The 12523-nt window shown below is 37.1% G+C and overlaps 2 protein-coding genes across 2 annotated transcripts; one reads left to right on the top strand and one right to left on the bottom strand.

The window, feature by feature from the left end:
* Positions 1 to 97: 97 nt before the first annotated feature.
* Positions 98 to 7101, bottom strand: slc5a8l (solute carrier family 5 member 8, like). Its single transcript, XM_086293385.1, has 15 exons — positions 6306 to 7101; positions 5939 to 6004; positions 5625 to 5676; positions 5303 to 5370; positions 4677 to 4831; positions 4273 to 4413; positions 4055 to 4184; positions 3864 to 3952; positions 3464 to 3576; positions 2477 to 2544; positions 2248 to 2334; positions 1917 to 2110; positions 1010 to 1119; positions 796 to 881; positions 98 to 687 (listed from the first exon to the last, which is right to left on the bottom strand). Exons 1-15 carry the CDS (start codon positions 6657 to 6659, stop codon positions 574 to 576), a joined length of 1827 nt encoding a protein of 608 aa, XP_086149511.1. The 5' UTR covers positions 6660 to 7101; the 3' UTR covers positions 98 to 573.
* A 1591-nt stretch (positions 7102 to 8692) lies between these two features.
* Positions 8693 to 10143, top strand: tshba (thyroid stimulating hormone subunit beta a). Its single transcript, XM_086294305.1, has 3 exons — positions 8693 to 8755; positions 8841 to 9038; positions 9618 to 10143. Exons 2-3 carry the CDS (start codon positions 8877 to 8879, stop codon positions 9894 to 9896), a joined length of 441 nt encoding a protein of 146 aa, XP_086150431.1. The 5' UTR covers positions 8693 to 8755; positions 8841 to 8876; the 3' UTR covers positions 9897 to 10143.
* Positions 10144 to 12523: the final 2380 nt, after the last annotated feature.

Below are 12523 nucleotides of genomic sequence, written 5' to 3'. Positions count from 1 at the left end.
AGAGAAAAAGGGGTGTGTGTACAGTTCATGCACTAAAGTTTTTAGAGTTTTTTGTGTATGTGTGATTTAAGGGTTTTTTTTTTACTGAGTACACTTTTTTTACAAAATATTTTATTGACAAATTTGTTACCAGCTTGTACAGGCAGCTCATAAAGAGTGCAATAGTTTCCATATAAAAGCAACTCTGTAATAAACAAACAGCCATTGTTCATTGTTCAAAACACTTCCTTCAATGGAATAACAAGGTTGTCTAAGTGAACATGAAACGGGAACATCTCAGCCCATGGGGAGCAGAAGTTGTGGGCATCTGACTTGAATAAACAATGATTTCTTTTTCCATCATTGTATTAAATACACTGTTTCTGTCTTGTTGAAATATGTCAGTAACATAAATACAATGATTTCTTGAGTGATTCAATTTTAGATTTTCGACACATGATTAGTATCAATATAAATACCATTATCATCAGATGCTAATAAAGGGGTTATGCTTGTGCTTTATGTGTGTGAGTATATTTTCTTAAATTTAATTAAAATGACCCCAAGACAGAATATGTCATTGATAGACTAATATTATAGTCTTGTGTTTTTTTCAACATCTTTGCTCATCACGTCGTCTTCTTTGAATCCTGGGTTGTCAGCTCCCATGCAAATGTTTGCTGAAGGCTTCTCTGTGATGTCTGATTCCTGTATTGGGTTAAAAACATATTATATTTATAACACCAAATTTTTGTTTATTTTGGAGAGGGTTGCTGATATGTTCTTCCTTTGTTTGTTAGGGGGTAAGCATCATACCTTTGACTTATTGCACCAGCTGAAGCAGATTAAGTCATTCTTCCTCACAAACAGCTCTGAGTTCATCTTGTCTTGCTTACATCCACCTGTATATGTATAAAAAAAATACATACTCCCTCGATTTTATCCTTGTTTTGATATAATTGAAATACCATAATATTATGGACTAGATTTCTGCAGTGCTTAAAGTAAAGACTAAAAAGTAATATCTCACCTGTGATCACGCTCACAAGCAGGCCAGACACAATTGTGGTCAGAACGCCCAACAGAGAAAAGTAGACGTAAGACAGAGAGTACCAGGTGTCTGCTAAAGGAGGCCTATAACTGAAATGAACAAAAATCACTCATTTTAATATACTTAGACTATATATAAAAATTTATGTTTAAAGCAGACAACTGTTTTCAACTGTTGACAACTGTGTTATGATGATCTAATGTTGGCAGTGTTTGTTTTATGTGTGACTCCTCCCACCAGAGGATGGCTGTGGGTTTTTTCCCCTCTCTCTTAGGAGGTGGACACCTGGGCGTGCCTGGTAGTTGGGTGGAGTCTCTTCCTGTCCTTGGATTAGATAATTGGCTAATCACCTCCCGTACTTAACTACCAGATGACAGCCACCTGGCCCCCTCCTCTCTCTCCTAACCTCCACCATCCAACAAAGAACCTGTGTTTTGATTCGTTGCTGTGTAGAGTTTCTTTGACAAAGTGATTTGCAAGTATAACCTCGTGTGTGTGTCTGGCGTTAGTACCTCAATTTTGTAAATAGCTGTAAATAGATTTGTCAAGTAGCAATCGTGTATTTTGTTCACCTTGTATATATCCTTCACTGCAGCAGCCTAGTAGGCGTGAGAAGCCATTTTTGTTGATTACGTTTTCTCCTGTTTTTCATTTACTTTTTCATTTTTCATTTACTTCACTTTTTTGTACAAAAAGTACAAACTTCCAGAGAAGTTTGTACTTTTTGTAGTTGATTCGTGAGGTTTAATTATGCCTTTTTAGACAGCTATTAAACAGCTGTTGTTGTTTTGTTTTTTTTGTTAAATAAAAGTTTACTGTGATTTTTACTGTGTTGCTGAGTAGCAAAAGAAGGTTTTGCATCAGTCTTTTATGTAAAATGACTCACTCAGGCTCTGGGGTCAGAGTCACTGGACTGGTCCAGGGAGTTATTGTTGTATAGTTTTGGCCTATTGTGTTGTTGCAGCCTGCAGTGGTGAGTGGAAGAGGATTTGTCTTTTCAGCTGTTGGTGGGTAAATCTGGCCTCCGATCCCCACCCACAGAGTCAACACTAGACCAATGATCATTCCCACAAGTCCTCCCTGAAAAGTAAATATGAACACAGTGAACTACTTTCTCTAGGACGTCACATTTTTATTACTTTGGCAATATTTTTTTTAATGTGTTATCAGGTTGTGCAGTTGTGCTAGTAGAAGTCTGAGGGCAAGGAAATACTCACTATTGAGTTTGATGTGCGAAAAAACATGCCTAATAGATAGAGACCAAGGAGCGGTCCGCTTATCATGCCAAATATAGAAAGAGCAGCCTGAAAAGAAAAGGGGGGGGGGGGGGAAAAGACAAGAAAAGAAAAAAGTAGTTTACCCTGTAGTTTGCAACTTTCACCTCATGGTGAAGCTGAAGAGCAATAAATGACTGCAGTAGTTTGTGTTCATGGTGATTCAGATTACCTGCAGGACGCTTCCCATCAGGGAAGCTACTCCAGCCATTCCAATACACACTCCTCCAAAGAAAACACCTGCGAGTAGAAAAATATAAAAGATCCAGCTTACAACGTTCGCAGTGCAAATTCAGTTGTTCAGATAGGCAACATGTTTTACAGTTTTCTAGAGCAAATGTTATTATGGTTATGCACACTTAACTCTGTTTAAAAGCAAATGTTTATTTGGTTTTTTTTTCTTCATATAATTCAATTTATCATCATAACTTATGGAAAAATAAGTCCACAAAGGTGATGTGAGGCCAGTAGAAATCATGTTTTTTTCCTACCATAAATGATTTAGCACTTTAAAATGGACTGCAAGGAACAAGATCATTGTGACCTTGTGCAAAAACAGCATATTGATCCATACTAAAAACTGTCTGTATGACATAAAGAAGAAAAAGATAAGCTATGTGCTGCAAAAATATTTTCATAAATGAACGACCTACACCATAATTACACCTTCTGAAAACAGTAACAGTACCGACTGTTCTGTTAGGTCTGTTAATATAAATGATTAACAATTGTTTTTTATGACTTCATGACTTGTCTGTTTGCTGAATTGACAAGACTTCCTTTGTTCAGAGGTATTACGCAGGCTCAAATGATTATCTATGATATATTTCTAATCATTTCATAAGTTATATGGAGGAAATGCTTTGAATCCTTTGCTTAAAATAGCAAGATAAGATTGTTATCTCGATGTCACTTGCTCTCTTGCAATCTCAAAGGGTCTGGGATAATAGGAGTCTGAACAGTTGTTAGTGACTACTTATAAACAAAGAGCTGTAAAGTCTTATTATTAAGCTGCGTTATTACAGACACGATGAAGCTTTTATTCGGGGTTTTCAATTCAATTCACTTTAATTAATATATATATAGCGCCAAATTGCAGCAACAGTTGCTTCAAGGCTTTTTTGGACTATTTTGGAAGTTTTTTGTTTCTGCAACTTACTCAGGCCCATGTTCATCCAGCTCACTTGCTTCTGTGTGAGGTCTTTGTACACTGGTAGAATAAAGTCTTCTACCGTGACAGCAACTAGGGCATTAATGCTGGAAGACACTGTGCTGAAAAATATACAAAGGTAAGCTTTTAGACTTGGAACACAACAGTCAGGCTGATGCATTTAAAATGATAATTACACACAGAGAAGCTAGTTTCAGGAAACAGATGGTACTTTATGGCATTATCTATGTCTAGTAATGCAAATGCAAAAATATTATCCTGTTCACTACTTAGTGACTTTTTCTCAGGCAGCAACAAAGGCAGTTCTTTTCTAAGAATGTTAATTTATCAGGTCTTGATCCCTGCACAGCTCTAAAATAACATGTTTTTGTATGTCTAAGGCTCTCACCTCAGGGTACCACTATATGCTGCAGCCACAAACAGGCCTGGAATTCCAGGGAAGTCTGCCAGAATATCCATCACAAGGTATGGGAACAGCTGGTTGATAAATATAACCCATGTTTTGTTACACATAATGCTTTGTTGCACAATAAAAGGAAAGGTGGTGAGGACTAAAGAGAAAACTGCAGGTTTACTTACTTGGTCAGGGGTGGCAACATCACCGTTTGATAGTGGATCACAATTCTTGTAAATGGAGTACATGGTGAGACCAGAAAACACAGCCAGAGTTACAGTTATCCACAAGCCAACCATATTCACATACAGAGACCTGAAAGATGAAAAAAGACATGTCAGCACATAAAATTTTGCTCAGACTCAGCAATGTACTGTTTGTATTGAATTACAGGAACGCTCACATTTTGGCATGTCCCAGGGTTTTGCAGGAGATATAACGCTGCACCTGGGACTGGTTGATTGCGTAGATTGCCGTCCACATTATGCTACCGCCAACTACTATGCTCCAGAAAGTATGTCGTTTCAGGGGATCTGGATCAAAACTGTGATAGAAATGTCAATAATATGAAAATATATTGAAGGTTAACTTTGAGGACTTCAGCAACACAAACCTCTAACGTGGAATGGCATATAGAAGCCAATTAGCAGGCTTCCCATCCATGATATTTATTTTTGGATGCAAAATATTTTTAGTAAATTTCCTTGGAATTAGTAATCACAGTTTATGTGATTCAAAAACCCTGCCCGTTTTTTATTGTAAAATAAACTCACTCACTATTGGACATAAGTCTGCTTGTGTACTTACTCAAAAGCTTGTAGTCGGCCTCCTTCACCAGCATCTTCCCAAATCTTTGTCAGGCCTCCCTGCAGTACAGCTCCTCTAGCTATAACAGCCACAAAACCTGCCAGCATGACCACCATCTGAAGCACATCTGTCCAGATTACTGCTTTCAGACCACCCTGAAGTAAACATTGATGTTAGAGTAAGCGTCACATTGTAAAGGTTTTTTGCAGAATCTGTCGAGCTGATTCCTTAGTAAGAGTCACAATAATGTTTGGATGTGTACAATTATTAATAATCAAGGAGCCAATAACTTTATTTTCAGTCATATGTAAGTGAAAAACTGCTTATTAAAACCTCAATGAACCAAAACGTTTATCATTAGAAATACGATACCATACCACCTTTATTTATAAAGCACTTTAACATAAAACCAGAGTTCACAAAGTGCTGTACATGCTAATAGCATAAGTAAAGAAAATTAAACACAACAGAGGAAGAGCCAGACGGCGAGCCACACACACTGGCGCCATCTTGAAACTTAAAACCAGCTGAAAGCATCCTCTGGCGTAACAACGTTTTCAGTTCATGCTTCTCTAAAACAACTAGTTAAATAAATATAATACTTTTTTACATTAGATGGTACCAACCAAAGTGCAGTAGATGATGCACACCACTCCCGTAGCCACCAACACTCCCCACAGATCCAGTCCAGTGACTGAGTAATAAGAAATAAGCTTCATTATGGTTCTGTCTGCATCCTTTTTTTTTTTTTCAGTTTTTGGGTTTTGGTTGTTTTTCTAAATAAACCTTTATATAGGATAAACATGAAAGAATCATTAGTATATTAACTCAGGACTAATATTCCACTAAGAAGAAGTAGAAGTTTTATGAGCAGGTGACAGTTTAGTGAGGCTTAAAGCTAAAAGTCCTTCAATTATCAAGATGTGTTTTATTTGGTTTTTGGCTTACTTTGATTTAGAGCAAGAGCTGGAGCATAGATAACCAAACCGGTATACAGTGCCTGAGGAAAAATGTCACCATTAGCTGATTACATGGAAAAACAACAAGCATATATTTTATATTAATGCTTTCTTGGAAGTGGAAGAAACAGGTTTACATAAAGTCAAACAGAAAAAAACAGCAGGTGCTGTTTTCATTTTACCTTTAACATTTTAATCATTGGTGTTTCCTCAACTTTTCATTCCTAAATAATTTCAGTTTTAATAGTCAAAATTCATAAAGTAATTGATCATATATTTAATCATTTTAAACTCTTTGCTTACCGTCTGGACGATGTACATTGATGTCCCAATTATCCGAATGGGGCGGCTGAATCGCAACTCCAGGTACTAGAAATGAAAACGAACCCTGGATATCAATAGAAGGATCTTTTGGTCCACAAATTTGCTAGATTGCTGTACTGTGTACTGTATTTTTTAAAAATAAAACTTCCAAAAAAATACTTTAGATATTTCTTTGCATACTATGTTGAAATCACTTTTAACAAGTAATGAGTAACCTGTAATGAGTAACCTTCATTAACCAGCACCAAGCTGTGTACATTATTTTTGTTGTTTGCTTTATTGATCTTTGGCATTTTAAGTTATTTCCTGATTCATATGTTCACCAGTGTTTCTACCATCTCCCTACCTCATAGGCACTGGTGACCCCCAGTCGGTAGAAAAGAGGAACAAAGAGCTCAGCACTGATTGCAGACATGATAGCATAGGCGAAGCCAAAAATCCAGAAAGCAGATCCAAACCGGTAGGACTCAGCAGGTGTACCAATGACTGTGATGCCAGACATAAAGCTGGCAGTGAGCGACATGGCAACTGGCACAGCTGTCATTTGCCGTCCACCCAGTAAGAACTCCTCGCTGCTAGCCTCCTTGCGACCTCGGAAAGCCTGGAATAGGCCAACGCCAGCTGCCACCAGAATTATTCCAGCAAACACCACATAATCCCACACAGAGAAAGTTGCCACTGGACCTCCTGTACCCACCATGGTTGATTCAGTAGGAGAAGCAAAGGGTCTTCCTTTGACACACAATATTGAACTTCTGTCAGAATTCAATAACTTTCAATCTTGCAAATATAGTCCTTCCCCTTTAAATTATCCTGAAATTGCCCTTAAATCCAGTTGACATGCAGTGCATTTCAGAATCAATTGTCAGAAATTTAAATCCGCTGCGTAGTGGAAAAGTTATAGCTTGACCTCCTCAGATTTTACAAGAGTTTTCTTGGTTTTAGTCTTCAATTATTTGCAGCTTAGCCACTTTAACTATAAGAAAACTTTCTTCGACGGATGAGAACATTGAGGTAGTTCAACTGTCTCCCTTGTTGTTGACAGAAATCTGGTCCACTCTGGTGGTTCCTAGTGACTATAAAGATTAGTTCACTTTAGTTAATAATCTATCAAGGCCACTACACTAAGTAGTAAAGCCTTCTGTATTTTTCCTAATTGTAAAAACTGATGAGCCTCTAGTGTGTCTTCTTTTATGACACATTATCACGTGGTGTATTCTTTTCGGACAGAAAATAATGTTATTATGGTGTCACTTCTTATTAAAAAGAAATGACATGTTGACACACCTATGAGGAGTCTGTGTGCAACTCATGGTTATTCAGTATTTATTGGTCATGTTAAGAATTTCAAGAGGAGGAATGTGGGTTAAATATTTTGGGTTTTCTGACATTGTGTTTTATTTGCCATACATGTCATATGTGATTGCTAATCCCTTACTTAGCATTTCAGTATTTGATTATCTCTCCAGTAATGCATAGAAAGGCACAAAAGTCACACATCTAGTGTCAGTGAAAAGCATAGCTACAGCAAAAAAAACTGCACACTAGAGAGAAAAAGTAAGTGTAATCATTTGCACTTGCTAGTTCATTAAATATTAGCGGTTTCATGGATGGTTTCATTCAAGACGTCTTTTATGAGAGAATCAGTTACTCTAAATTCTTAAAAAGTTAATGTAAAATTCACTGTTTATGTATGTGCATTTGAACAATAGCTGGGGAGAACGAATGATCAGTTTAAGGTGGAAGCTAACATTGTATTTTACTGTTCAAATGTTCAATGTATCGTAATCATCTTGTGAGCAATATTCCTGGTCACTGATAAACTAAATGATGACAGCAGGTTAACCATGTACATATACTTTAATGGTAACTGTAATTAGAGCAAAAGCTTTTACTCTAAAAAAAAAACAACCTTTTGACTAAAATGAAAAAGAAATCAGTATATCCAGCTCCTGCTCTGTACTTCTTTGTTGTCTAATATTTTTATATTTGCATTGATCTTAGTGGGCTACAGATACACAGAAACACAACAATGGCATTCAAAACAGTTGCAAAATCACTTAACGTGTCCGAGACTTTGACTATGTTCGACAATCATTAAACTAAATTACAGATAAGGAGACACAAAGTGAAGGTGAGAATTGCACTCTTCCTTTGTTTTTTTTTAAAGATGTTATCATCAGGAATTCATTCTCTCTATCTTTACAGTAACTTTTGCTTTAGTAATACAAAATCGGGTTGTATAACCCTTTTTGATTGTGTTGTACCAGTGTCATCTCTGGACTGTGACTGTTGAGTGTTTTGAGCGACTCACATTGTTGCATGTTTTTTGGTGTCACTTTAACACTGCCGGTGTGCAACTCTGCATTATAAGAAGTTTTCAAGTTAATTTTTACATAAATGAGTAACAGATTGGCTTGTTTGGTAAAGAAAACATCTCGGGTTAAAATTTGAATGGCCCTCTAATAAAAAAAAATGCGTTCTTTAAAGCAGAAAATAAGCTTTTTGTGTGTTTTGTGACATCTAGTGTACAGTAGCTTAGACTACTTTGCACAGAGCCACATGGCTAATGCACGAACTTTGTTTACCAAGGAAATCATTATTCATGTAATCCACATAATGGACTGAAAATTCAACAGATCGTTTTTTGTCACAGATAGATAACATGCAGTTTATGTAAAGATAGATTAAGATATGTTTGTATAAATACTGCTTAGCAGAGATGTTTGGACTCAGAGCATCATTAGGCCTGAAAGTGCCCACATCTATCAAGCAGGTGACTCATGCATACAGAGGGTAAGAAAATAATATTCAAGAAACCAAACCTCTGATCTCTCTTGTATGTTGTTGACTGGTCTCTTTACCTTTTCTTCCCAAACAGGACCAAAATAGACTAAGATTGACTGAGACACATAACATGGAGGTTACAGTGTTCAACTGCTGGCTCTTTTTTCTGATGTTTAGCCCTGCTGTTCCCATGTGTTTGCCCACTGATTTCACCCTGTATGTGGAAAAGCCAGAATGTGAGTTCTGTGTTGCAATAAACACAACCATCTGCATGGGATTTTGCTACTCAAGGGTATGTATGTCTAATGTTAAAAAAAATGAAAAAGAAAAAAAGTCTACATGTTGTTTTTGGTTATTGAAAACTGGAAGTGCTTAGTAAATAATCGTTTTTCCATATCAAAAATTATATGACAAGAAATATGAAACAAAATATTAGAAAGAGATATCTAAAAGGTAGTAAGAATATGTGATTTTTGGCATATTTTTACATAGTTTTATTTAGTTTTATTTTAGCATTTTTTTTACATAGTTTTATAAATGCTTTGGAGACTTTATTTAGATGTTGGATGGGCTTTACACTGAAAGCTTACAATTTCCTTTGCGGTTTTAATGTTGTAAATTACTAAGAAATTTTTAAAAAAGCTGGCAAAAAACCCCAAAAAAAGGCACTTCATAATTTGTCTATTGCAAATATTCGACATAAATAAATAAATACATATCAAGACAGACTTCTTATTAGCCAATGTTATCAGACTTTAAGCTAGATAGTCACATAAAAAAATATTTCCAGCACTTTTTCCCCAATGTTATCTAGATTCTATGTAATCGTCATTCGTTTAGTTTGATCTCTGTGCTTATATGTGATAACCAGGACAGCAACATGAGGGATATTCTTGGCCCACGTTTCCTTGTCCAGAGGGGCTGCACCTATGATAAGGTTGAATACCACACTGCTATTCTGCCTGGCTGTCCCATTGAAGCCAACCCTGTCTTCACCTACCCTGTGGCTCTCAGCTGCCACTGCAGTGCATGCAGGACTGACACTGATGAGTGCGCACACAGAGCCAGCATGGATGGAACAAAGTGTACCAAGCCTGTTAGGCGTATCTACCCATATCCTGGCCACAGCAACTATGTTATCCCTTTTTGACTCACATGTTCTTGTTCCCATAACAAGAACACTGTTTTAGTTGTGGAAGTACATGACATCCATATTCTGAGAAAAGACAAGCGTCATCATATACTGTCAGATCTGTACCGTCTGTACCTTTCCCAATTGTACCAGCTTTTTAAATTCTGCCTTTGTTAGCCAATATGTCTGTGCTGCAGGCTTGCTTTTAACTTTACAATGAGGGTTGATCCTAGTGCATTTTTCCTGTTTTCAGCATCGTTATATATCCATTTGTACTCTCTTGTGAGCGTGACTCTCAGACTTATTGTGCTCGGAAAAGGGCAGTCTGATTACAACTGAATTAAAGTCTCTAAATAGCTCTCTGACTAAGCAGTACTTGACTTAATCACATCCTGTGTAAGACTTTAGCTTTCTGTTTACTACACAAGGCCATGACACTCACAACATCACTGACTATATTTACCTTGATAGTCATTCTGGAAAACCACGAATTGTTGACACAACTAAAGCTGTTTCCAAAAAAGTTATGACATTGTGTAAAATGTCAATGTGATAATTTACAAATCATTTAAAGCCCATATTTAACTGAAAACATTCAAAAGAAAGCATAAATGGTAAATGGCCTGCATTTGTGTAGCGCTTTACTTAGTCCCTATGGATCCCAAAGCACTTTACACTACATTCAGTCATCCACCCATTCACACACTGGTGATGGCAGCTATATTGTAGCCACAGCTGCCCTGGAGTGCAATGACAGAGGCGAGGCTGCCAGACACTAGCGCCACCGGGCCCTCTGACCACCACAAGTAGGCAATGGGTGAAGTGTCTTGCCCAAGGACACAACGACCGAGATTGTTGGAGCCGGGGCTCGAACTGATTACAAGACGAACTGCCAACTCTTGAGCCACGATCACCCGAGCATAAGGAATAAGGAAGCTGATGGTGAACACTTTAGGAAACTTCTAATAACTGTTGAGGTTAATTTGTGACACAATTGGGCATGAAAAATGCATCCCAGAGTATTCTGTGAGTCATCAGTATATCTTTCTTTTTCTTAATTGCTTATCCAGTTCAGGCACCATTAATACTCAACGCCCATACAGGTCTTGCAACACCGTCCTAACATGAAGTCTTTTTCGGGGTAAGCCAAAACAAAACAAAAAAGCTAAACCAGAGTCTACATATGTTCCAAAAGAACGCCTTAATGAAAGAAGTGACTGGGAGCTAATGTGGTAAGCCTACAGTCTATTACCATTGACCCACTAAAACCATTTTAATTATTAAACAAAAATATTGTCACCTTTAAAAGATTTGCAAACTTTTGCATTTGGTTTTTATTGACAGTTTATAGAGACAAGGGTTAAATGTCTTGTCCTTGAGGTTGTTAAAATACGTTACTAGATTTTTTTGGAAACAATATAACTAGAAGACTCAACAAAACCAAATTTAATGTGTGACTTTGTCCACTGTAACTATCAGTTTGATGCAGTGTTTATATGTGTATTTTCCAGTGCACAGTGGAAATTTTGGGGGACAGCTGCAGCTTATTTATAGCTCAGCAATTCAGAGTGTGAGAATGCATGATAAGTCTTTCATGTGGAGCTCTTTGACATTTCTCTTTCATGATCTTATATTCAGTCTTTACATATATAACAGGCTTTCTCTTTTTTCTGATAGCTTCTGTTTAAAATGTCTTTGCACTGGTGGAAGTTTTTTTATTGGCTCTGCAGCCCTCACTGATTTCAACACTTTACAACATTTTAAAGAGAAGTGAGTATAACATGAACTACAAAAGAAGTCCTGTGACCTAAAAGCCAACAAAACATCTGATTTAAAGACCTTTAAAGGCTGTTTCTCACTTTTATTCATCAACATAACCCCTTATAAGAAGTTTAACTACACTAATGGTTGACATGATTATGGTGTTTCAAATCTTGAAGTAACCTTGGAGCATTTTGAATTTTGGGGTAAGAACAGGATATGACGCTCTTATCTCTATGAAGGGAAAACAAGGAAGTGGGACACGTTTACACAACAATGACACAGGTGTTCTGAGCCACTAGTCGGCTTTGAGCTTGTACAGCTTCCCACAACCTGATACTCTGTTTAACCTTGCAAAAAGTCAGCTGACAAAATGGCGCAGTGTTATCCATTTTGGGATGAGGCATTTCAGTGTCCTGACTTTGTCACTAAATATGAAATATTGTGCTACATATGCTCCCACTCCCACCCCTCCTAATTTTGATGTGTTGAGAAGGTAAAATGTTTTTATCACATAGAGTTATCTTTGTTAGTATTAAAAATTGACCAGACATGACTCCAGAATAATCAGTCTGGTATGGCACAATGGTCTGATGTGCTTGGCTGAAAATTTGTAGTGGTGTAGTTTTGAAAACCTGAATACCCTAACGGATAAAAGCATGGAATTTGCCTCTGTCAGCATTCCAAAGCAACCAGCTATGTTGTGCACATACCGATTACGCGTTCATTCAGACAAACCATAAAGTTTTGCTTGTGTTGTGTTTATTCAGCTAGATAAAATGTGAGAACTTTTTGTAGCAATGGAATCACCAGTGGGTCCAGGAAAAGTCATTGGTGGTTGGTCTGCTTGTCAAACACTTCAGTTTAGTATAAAATTAGATTGC

This window comes from Aulonocara sp. 'chitande type north' Nkhata Bay, linkage group LG5 (genome assembly GCF_057382095.1).
Source record: "Aulonocara sp. 'chitande type north' Nkhata Bay isolate Kocher_YH1m ecotype deep benthic linkage group LG5, A_spYH_male_GT1.1, whole genome shotgun sequence".
Taxonomy (NCBI): Eukaryota; Metazoa; Chordata; class Actinopteri; order Cichliformes; family Cichlidae; genus Aulonocara; species Aulonocara sp. 'chitande type north' Nkhata Bay.
Note: the sequence above shows the minus strand (reverse complement) of the source record. Positions and strands in the feature narration are given on the sequence as shown.

What these genes read in the sequence shown, in the direction of transcription:
- slc5a8l (XM_086293385.1), bottom strand. Translation starts at nt 6,659, where the DNA reads ATGGTGGGTACAGGAGGTCCAGTGGCAACTTTCTCTGTGTGGGATTAT. An exon ending in ACTCTGACCCCAGAGCCTGA is followed by an intron (nt 1,120 to 1,916) that starts GTGAGTCATTTT and finishes TGTTCATTTCAG; the next exon opens with TTATAGGCCTCCTTTAGCAG. An exon ending in GCTGGTGCAATAAGTCAAAG is followed by an intron (nt 688 to 795) that starts GTATGATGCTTA and finishes AACCCAATACAG; the next exon opens with GAATCAGACATCACAGAGAA.
- tshba (XM_086294305.1), top strand. Translation starts at nt 8,877, where the DNA reads ATGGAGGTTACAGTGTTCAACTGCTGGCTCTTTTTTCTGATGTTTAGC. An exon ending in TGGGATTTTGCTACTCAAGG is followed by an intron (nt 9,039 to 9,617) that starts GTATGTATGTCT and finishes TGTGATAACCAG; the next exon opens with GACAGCAACATGAGGGATAT.